Source organism: Ilyonectria robusta (genome assembly GCF_021365365.1).
Source record: "Ilyonectria robusta strain PMI_751 chromosome Unknown BGZ61scaffold_17, whole genome shotgun sequence".
NCBI classification, from domain to species: Eukaryota; Fungi; Ascomycota; class Sordariomycetes; order Hypocreales; family Nectriaceae; genus Ilyonectria; species Ilyonectria robusta.
This window is the reverse complement of record NW_025764451.1, coordinates 348,901-372,909: the sequence shown is the minus strand read 5'-3', so window position 1 is coordinate 372,909 and position 24,009 is coordinate 348,901. Positions and strand designations below refer to the sequence as shown.

Here is a 24,009-nt window from a genome sequence, read left to right as displayed (position 1 = left end):
GTTGTGAACCTGCTTTTTTATTGCACGGTCTCAGCGATTCTATATGCGATGCAAGGCGCCATTCTGACTCTGTGTCTTGGCGATGCTCCTCAGCGAATTCCCAACTCCTCTCTAAAGTCCCAGCTCCCATTGGGCCGTGAACCAGATCCGCAGCATTGCCAAGAATGATAACAAGGAGCCCGCAGATAGTCTGGGGAAACGCGGGGTACGAGGCCAATTAAGACGCGATGGCCGTGTCGCCAAGAATCCCCACCCGAGTCATGGTGTTCGAGTCAGAATGCCGCGAGTGAGGGGACGCCGTATGGAGGTTAGGACGGCAGGGATGTTCGGCTAACGAACTCCTGGTCTGCGTGAATCGCGACAGCGTGCCGGTAATATGTTGCGCTTCCGCCGTTGTGCTGTGGGTGAAGCTGGTGGTCGTTTCAAGTCAGGGCATAGGTTTTGCTCGTGTCAGTTATGAGTCGTCGATTCGCATCTGGCAGCTTCAGCTGTTTGCCGTGGCTGTTTTGTGACTGTGCATCCTGTGATTTCCTATCCAGACGTTAGCCTCGGGTCTTGTCCAATTCGTGTTCCGTCACCCATGTCACGATCCCACATACTTATGCCACGTCCGTTCAGCGTGTGTATTTAGATGGAACCGAGGAACCTCCATGAACGAAGGTATGTCACTGTACATTTCCGGAAACGTCCCGAAGAAATCCGCTGTCATGGTCCAGGAATTAATGTCCCAGATGCAGTCCATGTACTCGGGCGAGATGGAGTACCGCCCTGTGCGCGTATTCCTCTTGTAGCAGTCTCTGAACTCGAACGGCCAGGAAATTCTGAAGCATTCAACAAAAATCTTCCAAAACGAGTTGGAACAATATTGGTGTTGCGAAAAGACGAACCGCTCCCGAACACCGGGCCTGGGCTGTGTGAGCTGATGACTGGACTAGTGGATTGTGTCACTTACCACACGAAAAAGTCGATGGCTGAAGAGTGTGGCAATGATTGCGACGGCCTATTCCCGAGTTAGTTGACCATCTAGGCGAAATCTGAGATGCATCACGTACCTGCTCAAAAGCCACGGCGGAAGTTTAGCCCACTGCTCATCTGTCGCTTCGGCGCGATGTCGAAGCATACGATGCATGGTGCTCATAATCGCCAATCTCTCCGTGTCACCGCAGTCACGAAACTGCAGCTCGTCGATCTGGCGAAGCCTATTCCAGAGCGGAGGCAAGCCAGCACCAGCCGCCACAACGTCCCAGCCTTCCAGAATAGCACGAATCGGCGTGTCTTCGAACAGTTCATCTTCCAGCTGCAGCGTATTCCGACACAGCATTTCCTTCTGGCCCAGAACCTCGTTTGCGGTCCGCCAGATGCTGGGAGACGGGTTGACATGGTCGATGATGGGCGAACTCGTCGAGCAGTCGCAGGCAACGTCGGGGGCGGGGATGATGGGCCCGTCGGTTGTAGGGAGGCATGACTGGAAGATGGAATAAAAGTTGATGTCGTCGTGCAGCGGCGCGGATGAGGCGGCAATGGCCAGAGAGTCGTTCTGCGGGGCTCGGGAGTAATCCGACGGTGATGGGACGCCCCAGAGTTCACTGACGGCGCTGTCGACGGGAGGAGAATGCAGGTCGACGCCTACAAGCTCATTCCCGAGCGTTATCTGGTGATCTACACCGTGTAGGGGCGCCGTTACGTCGGGAGTGGGCTGTGCCTTGGACGCCGCTTCGGCTGCGGGCGGTGCGGACGGATGGCGGATGTGAATGGTGTCCTTTATGGACGACAGGGTCTCGGCCAGATGATCCCGCTGTCTCGTGACGTCCATCAGCTGCTCGGTGAGGTGGGCGACGCCGCGGCTCGACTCCTGATGCTTCATGGCCTCGATGGTGGCCTCGAGGAAGGCGATGCGATTGCGGTTCCTCTCGCGGGCGGCCCGCTGAGCGCGTCGGTCGAGTTCGCGCTTCCGGGCCTGGCGCGTCTCGAGGAGATCCTTTTCGGTCGGTGTAGGCGCCATTGTGAGGAGCGTCGGTGGTGTTGTCGTGTGAAGGCGCGAGAAGCTTCAGGCCGCCGCCGTGGAATCGGATGTGGGATGTGTGCACGGTGGAGATGAGCCGGTGCGTCGGTACGTTCGGGGAATCCGGTAGGGTTTTATTGCAGCGTGGAGTACCCCGGACGCGATAATGCGGGGTATTCGTGGGTGTTCAGTGTATTCAGTGGGTATTATTTAGTGGGTGTTGAGTACGTGTTTAGTGGGTGGCTTCAGTGGGTAGCTTCAGTGGTGATCTGTATTTAACTCGTGCTCTTTCTTTTCTCAATAGTCGTGTGCTCTAACCCACTGTCTAACTCACTCTCTAGCATTATTAGTGTCTAGACTCCTTTCTTATACTCTAGCGTCAGCTGTGAAATGACTCCGTGATCCTCCTCCTTGCCTCCTGGAAGCTGGCTCGTTACTTCAACCGCTCTTTCAAGCTGCAACACCACTGAAACCACGCCGCCAGCGCCCGTCTTCCACGACACAGTCGCCAAATTGTCTCTCCCCATCGCCACCTTTGCAGACACAGACTCGCTCAATCGCAGACGCGGCTTGAACAACACCCGCTGGAATCCCGGGGCGAGAGACCGTATGCCTGCGAGTTCGGTGCAGTACTCGTACACCGGCACGCTTCCCCACGCGTGACAGTCTGACCGCTGGCGCACGTCGTCCTCTTCCCACGTCGACAGGTTGTTCGCCAGCATCTTCCTCCACGGGTCCCATACATGCGCCCAGTACGCTTCGTAGACGTCGTCTCCGGCGAGGGAAAAGGCACGCAGCGCGTAGAATTGCATCATGTACGAGCATTTGGAGAAGTGTGGCTTTGCGAATGCCTCTGTGACGAGACGAGCCCTATCTTCGGGGAGTGCAGCGCCACACAGTATTGCAAAGACCTGGCAGTGTTGAGAGTATGCCAGGTCGTCGGCAATGTCTGCGGTTGAATCTGTGAAGAAGCGCCCATCATAACAATGCGTCCGGATTGCGGAAAGGAGAGACGCCGCTCGCGATTCGTATTCCTCCGCGTTTCCAGGTCGGCCGACCGCGCGTAACAGTCCTGCAACCTGTTGCAAGGTATACGCATAAAGCATACTGAAGTAGGTATGGCGATTCGACTTCCGTCCAGACGTGGGAACTCCCTTGTCAGGATGCTCGTCCGTCGCGCCCCACGTCGTCACCCAGTCGACATACTGCCACACATCCTCAGGTAGGTTGCTTACAAGACCAAGGCTGTCAACATGCGCGTCAAAGAACTCGAGAACACCGTCGATCCGCGGCAGGAAGGACCGCGCGTATCGTGTGTCGCCAAAGAAGACGTGGTGGTCGCACACTTGCAGAGCCCAGAGCAGAGAGAAGCCGGCGATGAGCTGGGGCACATGGGATGGAAAGCGGGAGTGGGTGAGCCCCTCGACCCCAATTGAGGAGGCAAAGTTGGTGATGGCTTGGCGCATCAATCGATCGTCTCCTGAGAGGAGGTAGTGGAACAGGCCTACGGCACGGGAGTCGCCAGAGTATCTGTGGAATTAACGCGTCGTTCACTTCTCAAAGGATATTGGAAGAACTTACTGAAGCTGTTCGTAAAACGGACAGTCGGAGTACCCGTCAAACATGCAGTTCCGCATCGTTCGAATCGACACATCCCAGATATCCTTGCTTTGCACGTCTCCAGGCTCATCCCAACTAGCCTTGACTGCGAGGGGATAATTGACCTGGGTAGCATCAAACGACAATAACTCAACTGGCTCAGGTCCGGTGGTAATCTCAAGTCGCAACAGGCGGAACGTCCGAAACCAAAACGGTTCATACACAACGGTCTGCGACTCGGGGATGTCTAACACCACGTCATCGTACGGCCCAATGAGATGTCCAGTTGCAGCATCCAGTCGATCAGCTTTCGTCCGGAAGAATGGATATGATCGGGGCTCAAGTTCATATCCTTCCGAGTACGTCACCTTGAGCTTGACATGGGACCTTTTGCCTGCTTGAAAAGTCCATCTCAGGAACGCTGTCGAATGAACTGTGGCTTGTAAATCCAGCGTGTGGGAGGAACCACCAGGAAGGATCAGCGTCTGCTTTCCCGACAAGCACGCAGTCCAATCGGTAGCAGCGACGGTGCTTTGACAGGCCCGGACAATGTCAACATCGACTTTGCTTTCCTCGGGCACTGGAATACATCGGGGACGTAGCCGCCAAGGAGCCAAGTCACCATTCAACGTCCTGATTCCATGTACGATCGGCGTAACTGACGGGGTTGGTGTTGTTGGGGCGATGCGCTCGTTGATCTGTCGAACATTGATTAGGACTCGTTCGAGAACTCAAAGATGGTGATTACTTACGTGCAGGAACACATCGTCGACCAGACCAATGGGGAAGAGAACACTCTCATCCACTTGAGCGCGCCAGCCTTGTCCAGAGCTGAGGTCGACGGCTTCTGCATCTGCTTCGACGCTTCCAATGACTGTCAAGCCGGGGAGAGCTGTTCTCTCGAACGGCATCGCAGTTCTGGACGACGCATAGTAGCGAATGACTAGAAACTTGATCTTGTTGACCCCCTGCTTCAGAAACGGAGCAATGTCAAGCGTGTCGTAGTACCAGATCAACAGACTACTCCTCGCCGGCCCAACAGCGACGCGAACGCCATTGACGTAGAGTTTATACCGTGTGTCTGCTGAGAAATTTAGGAGGGCTCTGGTCGGGGCAGATTGGAGCGTGAATTCGCGCGTGAAGGCGACCAGCTGGCCGGCGGTATTCTTCGTTGAGGAATCGATCCAGTTGGGGGTCCAGATCCAGTTGGCCTGGAGCTGGTTGATTGTCTGCGGAGTCTGTCAGTGTTGGACCAACAGCCAGGGTGGGCATGCTGTGCACTTTTTGCTCGGCGGCGGACACCATTATGCCGGGGTAATGTCGCGATCTTTGTTGGCTGATCCACTGGATCGAGGGTTGCTCAATATCCTGGGACCTGGATTTAATCTTGTCCGCACCTCGCTTGGCCTTTTCTCCAAGCTGCTCGGGGGGAGATACACAATTTGCGATGAGGGGTCAACACGTTCGGACAGCTCACCGAGATTAATAAAGGTCGGGGTAATCAGAATCATATCACATTGGAGCGGCTGGATAATATCCAGCCTCCCACGCTCAGCTCCAAAGACTAGGATGCCAGAATCGGGTGATCTGCCACCGACGGCTCGTACGATGCAGTCTTCTCCCTTCGGTACCGGGATATCGGCAGGATAATGCGTCACAAGGTGTCTTTTGCGAAGCCGAGGCCCCAAGTGCCATTGATTGACCGTGATATTGCCATGTCGGTCTCAACGCTCGTCGATCCCTGGCCCATTGTAACTTGGTGCGGAGATGATCCCTGTCTTGAGATTTATCTAGCTATAATCCGCCTAGCCTAAGACCCCTCATGAGTATCCCTACCCTATACTCCGCGGGCTGATAAGCCGAATTTACAGCATTATGTCTCCTGCACTATTGCGCACTGGAATTGTTGCAAAATGGAAAATTAGGCATTCGTTAGAGATAGATGCGCCAAGTGCCATAAGTCGAGCCACCCTACAGCTAGGGCTCGGAATGACGGGGTATGGTATGAGAAGAATCTGCGGACGGCATTTGCATCAACTGATTTTCTATTTCCACACCCAAGTTAACGAGTTCGTTAGAATTGACACCGCTTGACGACCCCATCAACTGGAATCCAGTCACAGCAACGGAGTATAGACAATAATTTAACACAGTGGTCTTAAGTATAGGCGCAGAAAGATTTGTCTTAAGCGGCGCACTCGTTGAAACTAACAAACAGTCCATGAAACGGCCAAGTTTTCACTATCCTCATTTCACAGCTCTTCATTCTACCATTTACAAATACACAATTAAGGCTTCGGAGGCAGCGAGAGTGAAAGTTGCTGCTCCTCCAGACACAGTGTTCGTTTCCGTAACAGAAGTCCCCTGAAGCACACAGGTGCCATTTACAAATGTCTGTCCTGCAACAGTTGGGTTCGAACCACGGTCGACTCGAGAGGTTGAGAAAGGGGCAGTCAGGCGCTTAGCAGTGACGCGAGAGGACGATAGACCGGTCAAGGTGAACGTCTGCGACGGTCGTGTGCCGCTTGTGTAATAATCGGAGTTGTAAAGCAGAACTTTGACGGGGACACCAGATTTGTAGATGGCATAACCGGCGTAGGCAGTAGTCTGGTCATCTAGAGGAGCGATCTGGTCTGCATCCGCGAGAGCCATGGTTGCGAAGTAGGCACCGAAGTATGGGGCACCCATGCTGTATCTTCCCCACCAGCAATATTGGCCTATTCATCGGTTAGAAGTGTTGTGCAACTCATGCAAATAAACTTACAGTTGCCGATAGTGCCCTGATGGAAGTAAATCGCCTAGAATATGTTAGCATAAGCCCCAAAACGGAATTAGTGAATGAATCATACCTTTGTTCCCATATGTACCAGTTGAAGAACATAATCTAGAATCCAAAGAGCGGCTCCGAAAGTAGGGCTGATTCCACCACCACCTTGGGTAGCTAGCGCATTGTAAGCCGACAATCAACGAAAGAAGCCATTGTAAGATTTACCCGAGTTTGTCTCTCCCATAACATGGGATTTCCCCTTGGCTTTAGCGGCGCTGACTTCAGCTGCAAAAGAAGAAATCTGGGAAGTAATGCCACTGTGGCTCATGAGGCTAGCTAGATTGGCCGTGCTTGCAGACTGGGGATAGTTGTGTGAGCAGTAGTCCTTGACATAACTATTGGCATTGCCCTCGACGGCTGAGAGCCCTTGGATACTCATGGGCGAGGTGTAGAAGTAGACACCGGCGGAAAAGATATTCGTGGCTGACAAGTTTCCGCCGACTTGATCCTGCCATGCGACCTGCGACGCGTAGTCGGCAGCAGGAGTCCAGGACGCTCCGTTGGCAATGGGGTCCGAACTGGTGAAGACTAAGAATAAACTAACATTAGCCATTTTGATTGAACGTGGAAGAGGATTCTTGGGATTCGCACAATTGGGTTCGTTTCCAAGTTCGATGGCGTCCAAATTGGTCATCTTGGATTTGGCGAGCTTCGCTGCGGCTACGGTGTTGGCGATATTGTTCAGGCGGCGATTCAGCCCAATGATGACCTCGCCGCCATATGTCGCGGCCAGATCGAAGAACGACGGGCCGAAGGTGAGCGTGGATGGTGCATCGCCGGAGCTGGCGACGGTGTAGGTCACCGCGTTCGAGGACGAAGCGTCGTATGTGGCGCGGTCCCTATCTCAAGTTATTAGCACGCGAAGGTTGCCAGACGCAGAAATGGATCAACGCACTGCGTGGTTCCTCCAATTCGCAGCGGCGGCCACGTTCCAGAAACGTCCTTGAGGTTCTGCAGACATTTCGAAGTCGAAGCGACGTCATTGAAGTATCCAGGAAAGGCAAAGAATTCAAGACTGGGAAATTAGCAAAGTTGGTTTTAGCTGTGGTGGACATGTGCAACTCACGAGACTCCCACAGGGGCATCCGGGATCTGGCCGCTGGCATTGGCCGGTACGGTCGTGGGAATGTTGAACGTCAAGCCCGAAGCCAGAGCTATTTGGCTCAACAGCCAGGGGGAACGGAGAAAATGAGGCATTGAAACGGAATGCTGAGTGCTGGTTGTACTGGACGTGTTTGTTTGATAGCTGGCCTTAGTACGAGCCAGAGTCGTATTAACTCATGGCTGCTATAGCACTTTATATACACTAAAATGCCCCTCACTGTTCATCACGAGCGTGCCAAGGTTTTGCAAGTCCTTGCAGAGCTTCCATAACGTGCCGAACTATGATTCCCAATTCATCTCGTCTCCGGTCCGCTTCACGAGATTTTCCTCGGCGATTTGCAACAGCGAGGAAATGCTGGGGTCCCCGCACCCGGATTCAGCAGGAATGAAGTTTAAATTTCTCCCACGTGGAAATAGTAAACAAAACAGGATTATCATCTGGGGTCATCAGGGGCGTCGGCGGTTCCTGACCCGACCTACGCTCCAATAGATGACGAGCGCTTAACGGCCTTCTCACCGAGGGAAGCGAGATGTCTTAACTCGGGGGATCAAAGACGGCCATATGTCCAAATTGATTGGTGTTGACGGCTCACACGGCACGATCCCTGACGACCCCGCACAATATAGACGTTAATTCCGTCGATGGTCTCATGCGCCATCTTTCAATTCCGCGATTGAGGGTTCCCCACACGGGACTCTTTCCTCCGAAGATCCAGGACATGGTGGTTCCCCGAGACCCCTGTGCTGTGTGGGGTTAATACAACGGGATATTCGTCTATGCAGCAGTTGATATAAAGAGATCGGCCTTGGCTCCTCTCACCTGATCCATCACGACGGGGCACATCCAGTAAATAACCTTTTGATTGGATTCTTCTCCACTTCCTCATCGACTTCACCACACCGTGCCTGACAAAATGTCCAAAACCGATCAGCCGAAAGGCGAAATCGACACGATTGAGAATCGTGAAACAGCCGAGGACATGCAGCAGACGATAGAGAAGGGAGGCGTGCCGCTGATGCGATCGCGCGAGGATGATATCAGTGTGTGGCAGACTGCTTGGCGATACAAGACGGTCGGTGTCATTGCCATGTCTGCAGCGTTCAGTGCTGCATTAGATGGTTACCGTAAGAAATGTCCTTGAAATGATTCGGAAGAAAATACGCTGACCAGTGCTCTAAATGACAGAGATCAATCTCAACGGCGGCATCGTGTCCAACAAAGGCTTCATCAAACAAATGGCCAAGCAGGGAACGACAATCATTGACGGCAAATACATCTCAGCTTGGGGAGGAATCCAATCCGCTGGCCAGACTGTTGGCCAAATTGTGAGTACTGCCATTTCCCTCGGACATTGGGTATTCCTTAAGGACAAATTTGCTTACTTTCTACTTCCATCGTAGCTGCTTCAATTTGCCACGGAAAAGTTCGGCCGCAAAATAGCTCTTTACATCATCTGGACTATACTGGTAATCGTAAGTAGGGCTCGATCTCCCTCCTTGGATCTCCACACCTCGAGTATGAAGCTGATACGTTGCCGTGATTAGAGCGTTTTCATCGAAACGTTTGCGACCCACTGGCAACATTGGCTAGTTGCAAAGCTCTTCTCTGGCATGGGAGTAGGTATGCTGCAGGCCACACTGCCTCTCTATCTCTCCGAAATCGCACCGACCCAGCTGCGAGGCTTCTTCATCAACGCATACAGCTTGTAAGTTTTGCACCCGCGCCGCAGCGACTTGACCTTCTTCTGGTAGTGTCATTGTGGTGCATTGTTGCTAACCTCTAGTTTGTTTGCAGCTGGTTCGTTCTGGGTCAACTCTTTGCCTCCGTGGCCTTGAACCGGCTCAATGCTGCTGATCCCCTGGACTTCCGGACTCCAATCTACTCTCAGGTAAGATAAAATAACATCCCGAGGAACTCGTAACTTGAAACTAATTCGGTATGACTAGTGGGGTATGATTGGTGTGATTATCATCATCTTTGTCTTTCTGCCGGAGACACCATGGTGGCTTGTGAGCCAAGGCAAACTAGACAAGGCATCCAAGGTTCTCCAACTTTGCAACGGCCATATAGAGGGCTACGACATTCAAGAACAAATCGTTCGTCTGCCCGCTTTATGATAGTCCCTAGAGTCCTGTACTTACTGTTTAATAGGGTATCATGGATGCTACGGTCATGATGGAACGTCACATCGCCAAAAGAGACTCCAGGGAAGGAATATGGGCCGTGTTCCAAGGCCGCAATCTCATCCGGTTCATCATTGCAGCATGGCCAAAGATCACTCAGCAATTTGTTGGTCTGGCCGTGTTTAATACCTACGCCACCTACTTTTGTGAGAATTTCTGACCGCATCCTTTGCTTTCTGCACGCGTACTAACTCGACTTGCAGTCCAATATGCTGGAAACAAGGACCCCTTCCTCGTCACTTTGATTCTCTCCAGCGTCCAGCTCCTCTCGATGATCCTCACCGCCACGCTCACTGACACGTTGGGCCGACGACCTCTAACAGTCTACCCTTACGCTGTGACGGTTGGCTCTGTTCTCAGCCTTGGTATCATCGGATGCTTTGACTACACGCAAAAGGCTACAAGTGCTCTCTTGGTGAGCAGGCGCATGGTTCCCGTCGAGAAATACTTACTAACGAATACCATAGATCTTCTTTGCCTGTCTGGCTACCTTTTCGACCACTGGAGCCTCAGCCATTGGCTATGCCTACACGGCGGAACTCCCTCAACAACGACTACGAGCGCAGACGGCAGGTTGGTGTCTCGCTGTGTCTAACATGATTGCCATCATGTTTAGCTTCTGCACTCCCATCATGATCAACGGACCGTCGAAATGGGGTGTCAAGACCGGATTCTTGTAAGTCCATGGGATCGGGTTACCTAGTAAGATATGTACTGACTGTAATGTTTAATAGCTTCGCTGGTACTGGTCTGGTCGCCGTTGTTGTGGCTTGGTTCATTCTCCCTGAAGTTGCGCGCCGAACCCCCGGTGAGATTGACGAAATGTCAGTTACATCCTATATATTTTCTATGCATTGGAAAGCTAACCATAATGCGTGGGATAGGTTCGAGAAGAAAGTTAACCTCCGTCATTTCAAGAACTATGTGACGGAAGTTCAGATGCGGGCAGACGAAGAATATCCGGAGAAAGAGCAGAATACGCCCGCTTAGGTGAGCGGGTAGCGAGGGGAGTATTAATGGTGGCCATTTATGTATAGTGAGAGCTTCGATTGAGATATGTAGGGTGGGTCGAAGTGAATGAATATGTAATGGTCCTGTAGTGGAAACTTCTACGTCAAGCAATATGGTTACAAATATTTGAATCGTATGTTGAAACTCGAAAATATTGAATTGCAAGCCCAATTAAAAATCGCCAACGGCAGATAAACCTTCCAGTTAGTGGTGTATCTCGTAGAGGGCAATTTCCGGTTAACAAGAATCGTACAAAGGGAACAAGGGAAACTACATGGATATTCGCTTCTACTCTTCGTTTACTAGTAGAAAGTAGAATAAGCCAGCCTAAGCATCATTCAGTGGATAATTCGGCGCCGGTGAACAGATCTACCCTAGACTATCGTAACCAAATTCGAATCGGTGAACTCTTCCCCTCTATCTTCTTGGGAAATAGGCTCAATATTCCACTTATCCTCATCCTCTCCGTCACTATCGTCACTGTCGCTACTCTCATCATTGAGATCATACTTGCCACCTCCCCTGTGCTTGAATGCAACGTTGCCATCCCTCTTGCGCCTGATCTTGATAGCTCGGTATGCGAACACTATCTTAGTAGTGGAGCGCCCGTGGGAAGTTGTCCTAGCAGTACCAACTGTAAGATCAAGTTGAGGGCCAGCCGATACTGGGATCCCAAAAGCTGTCGCGTCAACCCCGACCTTGAGCTTGGGACCATTCTGAATCTCCTTCGAGGATGATCGACTGAAGCCGGTAGCGATTTTGAGCCCGGTGATCATGTACACCCTTTTCAGTCCAAGAAGGCTGTCTTGTAAGAAGTTTTGAACGCGTTGTGACGCGAGTATGGAGTCGGTGACAAGCTGGTCGTTCGGCTCAAATTCCAGCGTTTCGAGGAGCTCGCATTGATAAGTATCCTGCTTGTTCCTGGAAAATGCGTACACAAGCTCGCCAGAACCTGCTAGGCCCTGGACTATGTTGGCGTTGAGACCGGCAGTCACGCCAATGGATTTATCGACTGTTTCTTTAAAGCTGCTGCTTGTCTGATTCATCAGATTTGGGGGGATGTCGACATGGTCATCTTGGTTGAGCGGTCCCGTGAGTCGGTCAAGGTTGGCGAAGATGCTTCCAAGTTTGGGAGCCGTGCCACTGTCCGGGTTGATGTCGAAATTCGGAACTTGGAAGTAGCATAGTTTAGGCATCGGGCACTACTCGTTTTTGATTCAGTACAACAGCAAAACAGCTCTCAATGCTGGACACTATTTGTAGCATAAAGAATGAGAACGGGATTCAACTTCTCAGGTATCAAAAAACCCCGCACCTAAACCTAACCCGTGGGATGACGAAGTCCTTTGGCTGACGTGACAAGCGATTGGATGATCTGCCGTGAGGCTGAATAGTGGATACGGCTCAGGTTTCTAATTGCTAGCTTTGGCGATTATTCGGCCTGCTGCATTGAAGCTAGGCTTGTTTGAAGATTAATCGCCTATCTGACTATCTCGTAAGTCGTTGCGGTACGTGACGCCGAATTTGGCCCAGGGAAATATTCCTAAAACAATATAAATCGGGTATTTAGTAGCGGGCAAAGACACGCGAGAAAAACACTCTCTTCACTAGTAATTATAGAGAACACTCCTGATCTCATCTTGAATCCATGCTTCGCTCCGCTTATCATCAAACAACTTCCAGTGTTGAACCCACCAGTACCCAGCCTGCAGACCCGGATCCTTCATCTTTTCGAACATGCGCCTCATGAAATCGACTCGGTGAAGCTTATTCCACTTATCCACCTCTAAAAACCCCTTTGAATAATCGAGAAGGATTGCCGCGATGCCAGCGGCGATAGGTGCTGCACAAGATGTGCCACTCATGTGCTTGTGATCACCGGGAGACTTGAGATGCTGTGGCCATGCAGACCTCACACATTCGCCAAGGACCATGATTTTTTGGTTATCTCGTGGACTCGGTGTAAATGTTGATGGGGTTCCGTATCCCTCGGCGGAATGCACGCAGATGACATTCATGTCCCTCGCTGGCCATGCGACTCCGTCCGGTCGGTTTTTGCCGTCGTTGGATGCCGCTGCAAACATCAAGACATTGTTGTGAGCCGCATAATTGATCGATTCAGACAGGGTTTCTTCTTCTTCCTCAAAGCCAAATGACATGACGATGATGTCGACCTTCCACTTGTCTACTGCGTGTCGGATAGCCTAAGTGAATTAATATTGACAGACACCAATGAACCTTGAAGGCCGAACTTACCTCCGAGATGCACGCCGCCGATTTTTTCATCGTGGGCTTCTTTTTATACACCCTCGCAACATGAATGAGACTATTCGGAGCAATCTTGCGAAGCAATGTCGCGAGATGCGTGCCGTGCCCTACTTGATCTTTCCACTCATCTTCTTCGTCGACCCAACTCTGATATTTAATTTCAGACGTGTTGTTATAAATATCTTGGTTGTCCTGCGACAGCTCAATGCCACTGTCTAAAATGGCAATCTTGATCCGTTTATCGCCAGAAAGGCGGGGATTTCGCAAAGTGTCAATTCGACACAACGCTTCATTGTGCCATTGAAACCACTTTAGTGCCGATGATTTTCTAGACAGTGTTAGAGTGTCTGCATAAATAAATTCAACGGCAGAATCGCGTACTTAGCTGCATCAATGGACTCTTCGGCACCACCACTAAAGCATGTCTCGGGTTTCAGCGAATCTTCTCGTACCAAGCGGCCTGTAGAGGTCAGGAAGGATCTTTGAAACGGGACTAAAAACTAACCAATTTCATTGGAATGGGAAACAGGACTGATTGGAGTTGAAGGTACTCGAGTAATGCCCTTGCGTACGAAGTTGTCAGGACCATCAAGGTCGACCTCGGGGGCTAGTTTGTCATGAAGCTCCTCTAGGCGAACATTGTGTCGTACTTTAAGCTCAGTTGCCAAAGGGTGAACAATGCATGATAGGATGTAGTGTCGGATCGGGCCTTCTTCTAGTAGGGTCTTGCTTGGAAAATCTGATGGTGGCTTTAAAATCAGGCATGCGCGGATAACATCTCGAAGCGCAGTGGGCAATCGCTTGGAGCGGCTATGTCGACCTTGCCTTTCCAAATCCTTGAGAAGTTGGAAAGCTTCAGGTCCGTCCGTGTTCCACTGCTCACAGGAGGTGAGACCAGGAGATCTCTTGAATCTAACGCCAGTTGCGATCTCAAGAAACATGATCCCAAGAGCTAATATGACCGGGTGAGCGTGGTATTGCATATGATCGACATTTTGGGCATCTGCATGCGGTTTTTGGATCTCCACGGCAAGGTATGGAAATGTTAGGAGAGTCGACGTCGAGTCACTCACGCGGCGGATGAAGTAAACCATGTTGCTGCTCCAAGCTGTTTGAAGCCAGGAACCTGGGTAGAGGTACAGCATCGAGTTGGCGAGGCCGTAACAAAGAAGTAGTTGATCTCGTGAGGTATACTTCGCGATTTGAGACGTCTTAGCATCGTCTCCCAGTAGCTGGTGAAGAGACTCCATGGTGGTGTGCTGATTGACGCCATCTAGAAGCTCTGGCTTGAGATGCCATAGCTTCTCGTTTTCAGCCACAAAATCCACTCGAAACCGTTTGCTTTGTAGTAGCCACGGACAAATATCTTTGTCGACTGGTTTCCGAAAATCGTCGCATGTCTCTTTAGACCTAACCCTTCTGTTAGAGCGCGGGTAAAGGGGCAGCACTCGTGACCTTACCGGGATTTCTCGACTTCGAAATTGGTCACTTTCCACTCGACAATGTCCCTACAGACAGGTAACAGAATTTCAAAGTTGACTGATAGATGTGCCTGTTGTGCGATGGCTTTTGATGCAATCTGGTCCGCCAACTGGCGGTATCGAATTAGGCTGAGTCTTGCCTGCCTCGATCCGGTTGGCCGTGCTCCTCGATGGGAACACTCGCACTTCCAGTGATGGTCCAAGAGCCCGTAGACTTTATCAGCCAACTCCTTCATTCCATGACTAGGATGTTGAGAAAGACTCAAATCCTCGATGTCTTGCCCAGAGTGCGGGTCTCTGCAGTACACGTCAAGAAGATGAGCCGCAGCTCGTTTGACGCGGACGAGAAATTTGGCGCGTTTGTCACCATTTTGCTGTTCCTTTGCGTGGAATAGTCTCACATCAGATCCGAGAAGTGCCAAGTATATCTTCTGGTGCTTGGCCGACTGGTCTAGTAATGCCGAGCATTCTTCGAGGCCACCCAGACCCTTCAACTCGATAGAGCGGCAGAGTTGTTCTAATTTCGGGAATTCTTCTGCCTGGCCTTGTGTAAACTTGGAAGAAAGAAATAATGTGAGCATCGTGTGCACAAAGCGCTTGATGGGATGAACAAACCTGTGCCGGTTTTTGCTTGAAGAAGCCGAACGGGTTCCTTCTGGTTGGGATCCGACTCTCTAAAGCTTGTAGTAACTTTGTGAGATCCTTATCGTCGATACCAGCAGCCCACTCCCTCCGTGATACGGACAGCGCTAGGCCGAGTGACACTATGTCGGAGTAGCAGTCGTTGGCGTCCTGGCACAGTCTCGCATCCTCGACGTCAGACTCGATAAAGTCCCTCGCGAGCGCCCCGAACGCGGGAATGACCTGGCCTAGGAGCCGCAATTGCCACATTCGGGTGGAGCTGGTAGATGTTCAACAGACTGGATGATGGGCGTGGTGAACGGGCTGTGGAGAGGAAGAGTAGGTGAAGCGGGATCTGTCCTCGTAAGGCTGAGGTGAGACGGCGCGTGATTTACCAGGTTTCGCGATAAGCAGGGATCTTCCCCTCTCGAGCTGAATAAATTAGATCCCGTGAGACTAGCCTAACTTGGTTGTGAGGCTGCACGCCGCAAAATCAGATCTTGGCCATGATTTGCTGGAACCCCGCTCAGTCTCACCAGCTCAGCCAGCTCTTCACAGTCGTGGGGACGGAGTTGAGATAATCACTTCTCCTCTCGAGCATAGCGTGGCCGGGAGCCAAAATGGAAGCCAAACCAGACGACACGGCAAGTCTCAAGAAACTGGCACAAGACTGCGAGACGCGGCTACGGAGACTGTCCCGAGAAGAGGAGGCGCAGAAGGACACCGCCAAACCCAAAGACGGCTATTGGACATCGCATCAAGTAATTGAGTTCAACCTATGGTGTACGAAGGTAGGAGTCTACAGTGAGGGGCTTCGATCTATTGATCTTCGACTCAAAGATGTACCTGAGATTTGCGAGATTCTGCGGAATCTGCTTCAGTCGCTGAAGCGCGATATTACAGGTGAGTCAAGCTGCCGAAATATGAACCCTCAGACACTGATAGTAGCATAGCATTGGAAACACCATCGGAAGTAACCCTTAAAAACCCAGTCGACGAAAAGAAAGTGGAAGATGGCGACTCCGACAGCTCCTCGCTCTCCTTCGACTCTCTTACCTCATCTGAAGACTCTCGGATGCAGGATTCAACTGATGAGATAGGAAAACGGAAACTCCAGCTGCGAGATCACATCGAGGACACAATTGACCGCCTGCATGGGCACGAGCGACAGATTGAAAATTCGGGTGCAAAGCATCGCAAGGAGCGAGTGCAACTCTATCGCGACAAGGAGGGTCCCAGCTGGGCATACGAAGGCTACAAGCAGCTGGCTACCCGAAAAGTCAACGACGAGTTCAAGTTGGCATCAGACACAATCAAGAGCAGAATTGCCGACTCTTTTGCTCGGCGTCGAATCCGATTCGAATATCTGGAGCGACACCAGAAGAAAAGAGCCGCCGTAATCCTCGCACCGAAGCAGAATCCAGTATTGACGCGCACTGTTCAACCCGTACAAACGCAAAATTCTGTCATTGGGATGCCAGAATTACCTCAAGTAAACTTGAAGTTGCCGCTGCGACGTCTTACCATGGATCAACGCACCATATACTCGGCAACGGAGAACACGAAACTCGTCATGCGTCCTGGACCAAAACCCCAAGAAAGAGCCGAGAGTGTGGCCTCAGTTGCGCTTCGCCATACTGGATTTCCTCCGCCCCCTAAAGTCACCAATGGCATTTTCCAATGCCCTTACTGCCGGCTTGAATTTCGAGCCCGTGAGGCTGAGAAGTCCCGATGGATGTGAGTTGTTGTTCACTCTGTGATAGATTCAGTTTTCTAATGAGATAAACTACAGCCAGCATGTCATGCTAGATTTCGAGCCATATTTCTGCCTTTTCGAAGGTTGCGAAACGCCATTCGAGGTGCCAAACTCATTTAGCGGGCTGTTGAGCCACTTGCAGGAACATCTCCCACTCCGTTGGCACGCTGACCTGCCTGGTGGCGAACACAAAGAATTCGACGATGAGGTGTTATTTGAAGAGCACGTTAGGACCCATGGTGGGGTTTCCGGTGATGCTCTAGCCATCATGAAAGAAACCAGCCTCCGAAGAGCAGCATTCTTGTTCAAGAGTTGCCCATTTTGCGGAGGCTATCCGGATGTCATCGAAAAGAAATATCCAAACCCAATCGACACCGACGCTCAACTCGCGCTGCGAAGGCATATCAAGCAACACATGCACGACATTGCGCTATTTCTTCCCCCATACCGAGAGGACACTTTTGAAAACTTTGAAGAATTCAACAGCTCCGCTGTGACCCGTCGACACAGTATCGACATGAACAACACAGAAGACACTGAAGAGTGGAGGGCAATTTGTGACAACAATGACTGCGACTGCAAGCACACGGAAAAGAATTCTGCGGTAGAGGGAACGCACTCTGACTACTATCCATTTGCAGCCACCGCCGACGATCCAATGGATAATGTTCGCAAAGGGCGAATAGACCCTAAAATGGGCCAAGCAATCGAAGAGGATTCCGATTTCTGGCCTTTGTTGTTGGATGGGTCGAATCTATATGACCGCTCCAAATGGTTGAACGAGGATTTCGGATCTGATGATTGTCTGAAACCTTTCATTACCGAGTTCTTTGCTCAGAATTCTGGATTTCTCCCGGATAGCGATTCCCCAGCTACGGTCTCAGATGAGCCTCGGAAGAAATCAAGGCTAGAGGAAGAGGAAGAGGATTCCCCCCAGGACCAAGAAGCTGCCTTGGAGGCGGCCGAAGCCAACGCTTTACCAGGGGCGTTTGACCAAGCAACAAGCCTACAACCCGAGATACGTCGCCAGAAATACAAAATCGCATGGATCTGTCCAATACACATCGCCTATGCGGCAGCAAAAGAACTTCTCGACGAAAAGCACGCCGGCAGCGAACTTCCTCCGAGGAACTGTGACGTCGATTACACCTTGGGCAAGATGGGCGCCCATTACGTTGTTCTTGTATTATGGCCCCGGAGGCCGTTGAGTTCTCAATACCTAGAGTTTGAAGCAGAACGCCTGCTAAGCATCTTTCCCAACATCGAAATGAAGCTGATAGTTGGGGTTGCTGGCGGAACGCCAAGTCCACAACGAGATATGCGCCTTGGCGATGTTGTCGTCAACACTATGAGCAGTGCAAGCAATGGACTCTTTTGTTATGACTTTGACGAGACAGTCCGAGCTCGAAGATTTGTAACAAAAGAGTTGAAATACGTTACACCAGCCTTTGCCAGGGAGGTAACGGCTTACCAGAGCACGAGTATCCCCATCTCCGACCTCAAGTATCCCTATTCCCTTGCGGCAACAGATGAAAGATTTTCTCACCCCGATGCGAAGAGTGACGTGTTATACGCATCTTACATCAGACACCCCAACAAGCTTGTACCATGTTCCGTGGGATGTGGATCTGACGGAACGAGGCTGGTAAGGAGGAAGGAACGAGTAGCTGAAGGCATCAACCCGCTCATCTACGATGGTGTCATAGCCTCTTCCACACACAGGATGGAGGATGCTCAACTTAGGGATAGCCTGATTGAGGAGATGGAAGTTCTATGCTTCGAAGCATTTTCCGCGTATTTGCCATCTGACTTTCACGATATGATAGTCCACGGTATTTGCGATTACTCGGATAGCCACCAGTACGCTCAATGGGAGGGATACGCGGCATTAACGTCAGCCTTGTATGCGTATCAACAGATACTCGGCTTTGATGGCATGAGTCCTGATGAGGAAGGCTCAGGCCCACTGGAGACAACCCCCGGTAAGTATTTCCTCGTCAATTGGAACATGGTCTACATCACAATGATCTCGTTTTCCTTGCAAACCTGGCTAACGCGACTTTAGATACACAACCACTAGTCCATCTTGACGACGCTCAGCCGAATGCTGATGGCCCTATCTCGGATCCTATCCCTGCGGCGGGCACAGTGATGGTCCAGGCGCGAGATGGTACGATGCATTCCTCCAGGGCATTCGTGCAAAATCACAGCTCCCAAGTAGGTAGACTGCTCCTTCTAGGAATCAGTGAGACATTTGCCTTATCACTTGGGTACACAACGAGCAACTTCGAGGCAACTACGCACTTGACGCAGTGGTTCGATTCAGGGGTGATGGAATCCAATCGTGCCATCACGTTGACGATGAGAACCACAGATGGAGATGTTGGGGTGGGAGATGCCGCCGTCTGGACGGGAGAGAATATTTCATTTGACCTACTACTTGACCGCAGTATTGTCAGTCGATACGTTGTGCCCGATGGTAAGTATCTTTTATGACCCACTCATTCTCTCACAAATCTGTTGACAAATTACAGGCTCGGCCCCGAAAGAGAAGTCATCCGCAGAACGCTACACAGCAACAGCTCAATACGACTTCACATCGGATGATGTCGACGATATTCAGTTTGTTGAAGGTGAGAAGATTGTGAACATCGACAAAGTGTCCGAGAATTGGTGGTTAGGCACAAACGCGAAAGGTGAACGTGGCATGTTCCCAAGAAACTACGTGACAGCTTTAGAAACAGTCACAGTGTCGAGCATCACTGCGGTAGCAGAGTGGGACTTTGAGAAGTCTGAGGACGGTGAGATTGGGTTTTCCCAAGGCGAATACCTGACGGATATCACTATGAACGACAGGGGCTGGTGGATAGGAACTAATGCCAAGGGTGAGACCGGTATGTTTCCCGGAAACCGTGTGTATGTCATACTGGATGGGCAGGCGTCGGAAGCGGATAGGGCGTTAGTGACGCTGGGCTATAATAAGGCTTACGAAAATGAGATCGACTTGGTCAAGGGAGAATGGGTTACGAACGTGGTAAATGAGGACGAAAACTGGATGGTAGCCACCAATGCGAAGGGGGAGCGTGGTCTGTTTCCAAGTAACCAGCTTGGCCACCTCAAAAAGCAAGCTGGCACAAAGGCAAAGTATAGGGTTTTGTTAACACCAGGTGTCTCGGCAGTAGCCCAGTGGGACTGGGAGGGTTTTGGAAGAAAGGAGATTGGCTTTGTTCACGGCGACCTCATTACGAACATTGGGGATTACCGCGACTCGTGGCTGGTCGGCACCACCGCGACGGGTGTACGCGGTCGATTCCCAGGCAGATTCGTGAGGCTCATAACAGAAGCGGAGGCGGCTCGTCAGCGGATCACAAAGCCAAACATCTACAGGGACCAGATGACCATACAAGAAGCAAAGGATATAATGAAGCCCGTGGAGAGAACTATCTTCCCATATGAAGGTGTGGGCCAGATCGGTAGGTGGTTGGTTTTATCCATACCATGATGTCAACTAATCTTGATTCATAGATCTAAGTTTCCCTGCAGGTGCCGAGATCACAACTATCAAACTGTATAAGGAGGGTTGGTTATCTGGTTACTACAATGGGGAGTTTGGTATCTTTCCAATTGACTGTATATTTAGTTTCTTCTAGAACTCCATAGAATTGCACACTGTGTACGTTATGATTTCATGAGACAGGGTTGTCTTTACTAGAAAGATGTGGCTTTCGGAGACCAGACAAACTTTTTAATGAGCGTGTCCCCGACGTCACTTGCCATGAGTAATGGAGAGAGTTGACGGGCGGCAGCATTATTGTGAACATCCCTAACAACGGCCAGTTTCGTTCAGAAGCCTCTAAGCCAAGCAATAACGGCGGCAGCGGGCTCTGGACTTCTTCTGTTAGTTGAGAACGTCTTAATCAGCATCAAGGTCATTACTATATTGTCCAGCTTCGGCCATGGTCAAAATGCTGTCGGCGGCTTGCTCCTGGGCGCTCCTTTTACTCGGACATTCCCCGAGATCATCATCACGGATGGTAGCAGCTCATCCGTTCAAGGAATAGTATCCGTATTACACGGTAAACAGTCGGGTTTTTGTTTGGCTAAACCCCACTCAGTATTTCTATTTACGAGATCGAGTGTTTCTTCGGTGTAATTGGAACGATTGTGTTTGGCCAGAGACTGGGAAGAAAGAAGACCATCATGTTGGCATGTGTGATTCTCTTCATTGGACGCGTGTTTCGAGTCTCGACTACAGCATTGAACTTGGTCGACCTATTGCTGGTCTCGGTAACGTATTGAACACGGGCACAGTTAGTACGTTGAGGCTGCGCTTCCACCTAATTTTGGAAGCATTTTAAAACACCTGCAGCGGTTTGGCATTCCGAACTCATGCTTCCAACTTAAGAGTCTGTGAATACTTCTTTATTCTCTTCAAACGGTTTAGACTACCTGGCTCCTCGACGCAGCGACGATAAAAAATGAAGTCGTAGTCAGCGACCATTCAGTGAATGATGATGCAACCTGAAAATATGAGTAGAGTGACAAACTCTTCAGCCGATTAGGTGCCACCCAGTGCACCAAAATCTACTACCGATTACGGAGGGGCGCAGCAACGCGTGTTAACGTAACCACCGGAGTTCTGAGAGAGTTCATTTTCCCTCCACTTCTTAGGGCTTCCTTCCATAAATGGAGCATCTAATCCGATGTTAGCATGTGCTCGAATGGTCTGCAACAGTGCCCAACTTACACTGGGTTGTACGCATGGATGTTCGGGTTGACGAGATCTTTTCGAACATGAGCTAGAAAGACAATAAGGCTTTCCTTGGACCATGGATGGATTCTAGTGAACGGTGCCATCGACAGTGCCTCCAAGGCATCTTTCCAGTTGACTTGATTCCATTCACCGATTTTCTTATCCTTCTTGTCCTTGGGCCATGGATTTGTCGGCCACTTGAAACTGTTCAAGCTCACGTCGACGAACCCAGCCTTAGCCATTGCAGCTTTCAGGTTCTCAAAGTTCTCGCAAGGTAGACCAATTTTGACTGAGGCTTCCCTAAGAATCATGGACCATTGACGAAGATTATTATCCATTTTGAGTGTGCCATCGTCAGATGTTAACAGAACATCTATTTCCTGGACCTCAACGTAGCCCCCGGGCACCAGATTACTATTCATTTTAGCTCGTCTGAATGACTGTTCAAAGGCTCATCGATACTTACTCGTATATCTTCTGCAGATACTCATCCCAATTTCTAATGCTGAAATTCATCGCCCTGCTATGAATGTAGTCAAATGGCGCCGAGTAGTTCCACTCCTCATCAATATCGTCTATGATAAAGCGGACATTTGGGGGAACACTACCAAGATGTTAACATGTGATAGTAAATGATTTAGGTCGCATCATACAGGTCTGGTTGAATGGGTGATAGATCGATGCCGATAACCTGCAGCGTTGTTAGTGATATGTTTCGCGTACAGAATAGATCGCCCAGAAGGGATTTCGCGTTACTTCGGCCTCCGGGTGTTCATCAGCGAAGTTCGTCGCCCAAAGTCCTGTACCACAGCCTAGATCGAGAACTCGTTTAACCACCCATCCAGGCTCGTTCGGGGGTGCTAGGCCGAGACAATCGCCCAGAGTAAGCAGCCACTGATAGTGCTGGTGGTCTGGTCAAAGTCAGCAAAAATGTGCAAGTAACTGCATCACAGTCTTATATATACCTAGCCGTTCCATTTCGATTTCATCATTAGGAAAATAGTACTCTAATATTGTTATGCATGGGAGCTGATCAAAGCAGAGTTGACACAAGCTCACTTTTATCTCCAAATCCATGGTATGTTCTCCCGTTTTCATGACGGTAGTTCAGAATTGAGTTCGAAACACTCTTGGTTGACGAGGCTATATCCTACAGATTGAGGAGGTCAGCGGCGTTTTCTTTCGGTTTCAGGGATGGCAAAACATCCGTACATTACCAAGCGAGGAATCTAGGTCGGCCTGAGGGGTTAAAGTCAACCCATGAGCATTTGGTGAAGGGAGGGATGCGAAACATTATCATCCATTTCTGCCACGGTATCGGCACCGGGAGCTATCAAGTCATCGGGGTCCATCTTCCGTAGTTCTACCCTTTGGTTGATTGAAAAATAATTGCGTGCTGAAAGGTTGGCCACCCCTCGTTGGAGAAGATCAGTCAACTTATAGCCGCGAGCCCCCCTTGTTGGTGAACTTGGACAAGGACCAATAACAGCGTATCAGAACTGCAAGACCATTGTGAATCACCATATATCGGTGCTTATTCAGACACACTTTGGGATGATTTCTCACCGCCGAAATCGGAAAGCTCAAGAGCTTCTAGAAAGCGTGATTAACTTGAGTTTGACCGATCTGAATAACTAAAACACGAATACTAGCAAGCAATAGTTTCGCGTACATAGAAAATAACTACCCTAATGTGAAAAGAGGTAACAAATGTTACTCGAGCACTGAGACAGGGGTTGAAAAGAGCCAGGCGCCTGGTGGGGAGTAGGGCTCTGGTCACATCTAGTATTTAAGGCATGGTATGGGTTGCCATTGGGAGTGCTCATTCCGCTTTTGGTGGCGAGTTTTGTGCAACAGGGGACAAGGAGATGACTGAGAGGCAGAATGGCGAATACGGCTTTCATGGTAGCGTTACGTTTGAGCTCCTGCAACTTGCTTTTGAGCTTATCTTTTATAAGACTTCAGTAAAAGAGGAAGGAGGAGAGAGGAGACACAAGTCTGGTGCTCAGCAGGGCGACAGAACGATTTTTTGCGGATTCTAACCTCAGCTCAGTGTTATCCTAGTCGATTTATTCCGTCTATGCCAAATCCTAATTTTCTGAATTTAGAACTGCAGTTGTTCTGGGAATTAATTCATAGTCAAACGCCGAGTTGAGGCAGCAGCTTGAGTTTGCTGCAGTCAAGAGCATGTACAATCCTGCTCATGCTGTCATCACATCAGTCTTGATCTCTAGAATGCGCAATTGCCACTTTACACTTCTAATACATGAAAAGAAATATCACCGTAGCTATTGTGATATTAGGTGCGCCTAGCTAGTAGTTGGGCTCCTTACCCCCGAGTGGGTCAAGGACAGGAGATGGCACGGCCTCTCATGGTAACGCTGAACCAACATAGTATGGAAG

At 50.4% G+C, this 24,009-nt stretch overlaps 7 protein-coding genes across 7 annotated transcripts; 2 read left to right on the top strand and 5 right to left on the bottom strand.

The window, feature by feature from the left end:
- Positions 1–583: 583 nt before the first annotated feature.
- On the bottom strand, positions 584–2,002 carry BGZ61DRAFT_358770 (uncharacterized protein; the record flags this gene model as incomplete). Its single annotated transcript, XM_046240998.1, has 3 exons — positions 584–905; positions 953–1,000; positions 1,053–2,002. The coding sequence occupies 3 exons, from the start codon at positions 2,000–2,002 to the stop codon at positions 584–586; spliced, it is 1,320 nt and encodes a 439-aa protein (XP_046101090.1).
- A 353-nt stretch (positions 2,003–2,355) lies between these two features.
- Positions 2,356–7,625, bottom strand: BGZ61DRAFT_535343 (Six-hairpin glycosidase-like protein; the record flags this gene model as incomplete). Its single annotated transcript, XM_046254263.1, has 10 exons — positions 2,356–3,532; positions 3,584–4,299; positions 4,354–4,830; positions 5,990–6,318; positions 6,366–6,399; positions 6,451–6,542; positions 6,594–6,956; positions 7,020–7,267; positions 7,324–7,443; positions 7,495–7,625. 10 exons carry the CDS (start codon positions 7,623–7,625, stop codon positions 2,356–2,358), a joined length of 3,687 nt encoding a protein of 1,228 aa, XP_046101089.1.
- A 923-nt stretch (positions 7,626–8,548) lies between these two features.
- BGZ61DRAFT_359101 (general substrate transporter) lies at positions 8,549–10,706 on the top strand (the record flags this gene model as incomplete). The annotated part of the gene is made up of 11 exons (XM_046241038.1): positions 8,549–8,657; positions 8,719–8,858; positions 8,934–9,005; positions 9,078–9,238; positions 9,328–9,421; positions 9,480–9,629; positions 9,685–9,862; positions 9,920–10,131; positions 10,184–10,392; positions 10,451–10,540; positions 10,601–10,706. 11 exons carry the CDS (start codon positions 8,549–8,551, stop codon positions 10,704–10,706), a joined length of 1,521 nt encoding a protein of 506 aa, XP_046101088.1.
- Positions 10,707–11,034: 328 nt separating this feature from the next.
- BGZ61DRAFT_395512 (uncharacterized protein) lies at positions 11,035–11,997 on the bottom strand. Its single transcript, XM_046242931.1, has one exon. It carries the CDS (start codon positions 11,921–11,923, stop codon positions 11,102–11,104), a length of 822 nt encoding a protein of 273 aa, XP_046101087.1. The 5' UTR covers positions 11,924–11,997; the 3' UTR covers positions 11,035–11,101.
- Positions 11,998–12,334: 337 nt separating this feature from the next.
- Positions 12,335–15,367, bottom strand: BGZ61DRAFT_535340 (uncharacterized protein; the record flags this gene model as incomplete). The annotated part of the gene is made up of 6 exons (XM_046254262.1): positions 12,335–12,931; positions 12,984–13,323; positions 13,377–13,455; positions 13,501–14,405; positions 14,456–15,030; positions 15,092–15,367. 6 exons carry the CDS (start codon positions 15,365–15,367, stop codon positions 12,335–12,337), a joined length of 2,772 nt encoding a protein of 923 aa, XP_046101086.1.
- A 726-nt stretch (positions 15,368–16,093) lies between these two features.
- BGZ61DRAFT_551033 (uncharacterized protein) lies at positions 16,094–20,507 on the top strand. The gene is made up of 5 exons (XM_046255491.1): positions 16,094–16,834; positions 16,890–18,835; positions 18,919–19,332; positions 19,388–20,326; positions 20,379–20,507. Exons 1-5 carry the CDS (start codon positions 16,173–16,175, stop codon positions 20,501–20,503), a joined length of 4,086 nt encoding a protein of 1,361 aa, XP_046101085.1. The 5' UTR covers positions 16,094–16,172; the 3' UTR covers positions 20,504–20,507.
- Positions 20,508–21,520: 1,013 nt separating this feature from the next.
- BGZ61DRAFT_358389 (S-adenosyl-L-methionine-dependent methyltransferase) lies at positions 21,521–22,756 on the bottom strand (the record flags this gene model as incomplete). Its single annotated transcript, XM_046240958.1, has 7 exons — positions 21,521–21,548; positions 21,601–22,020; positions 22,073–22,210; positions 22,260–22,297; positions 22,363–22,517; positions 22,572–22,613; positions 22,666–22,756. Coding segments are annotated over 7 exons (912 nt in total), but the record flags the coding sequence as incomplete, so codon positions are not given.
- Between the last annotated feature and the right edge of the window lie 1,253 nt (positions 22,757–24,009).

Bases quoted from the DNA above. Each gene is read 5' to 3' on its own strand.
- BGZ61DRAFT_395512 (XM_046242931.1), bottom strand. From the start codon at position 11,923: ATGCCTAAACTATGCTACTTCCAAGTTCCGAATTTCGACATCAACCCG.
- BGZ61DRAFT_551033 (XM_046255491.1), top strand. From the start codon at position 16,173: ATGCAGGATTCAACTGATGAGATAGGAAAACGGAAACTCCAGCTGCGA. The intron at 18,836-18,918 runs GTAAGTATTTCC...ACGCGACTTTAG, and splicing joins CCCACTGGAGACAACCCCCG to ATACACAACCACTAGTCCAT. The intron at 20,327-20,378 runs GTAGGTGGTTGG...CTTGATTCATAG, and splicing joins TGAAGGTGTGGGCCAGATCG to ATCTAAGTTTCCCTGCAGGT.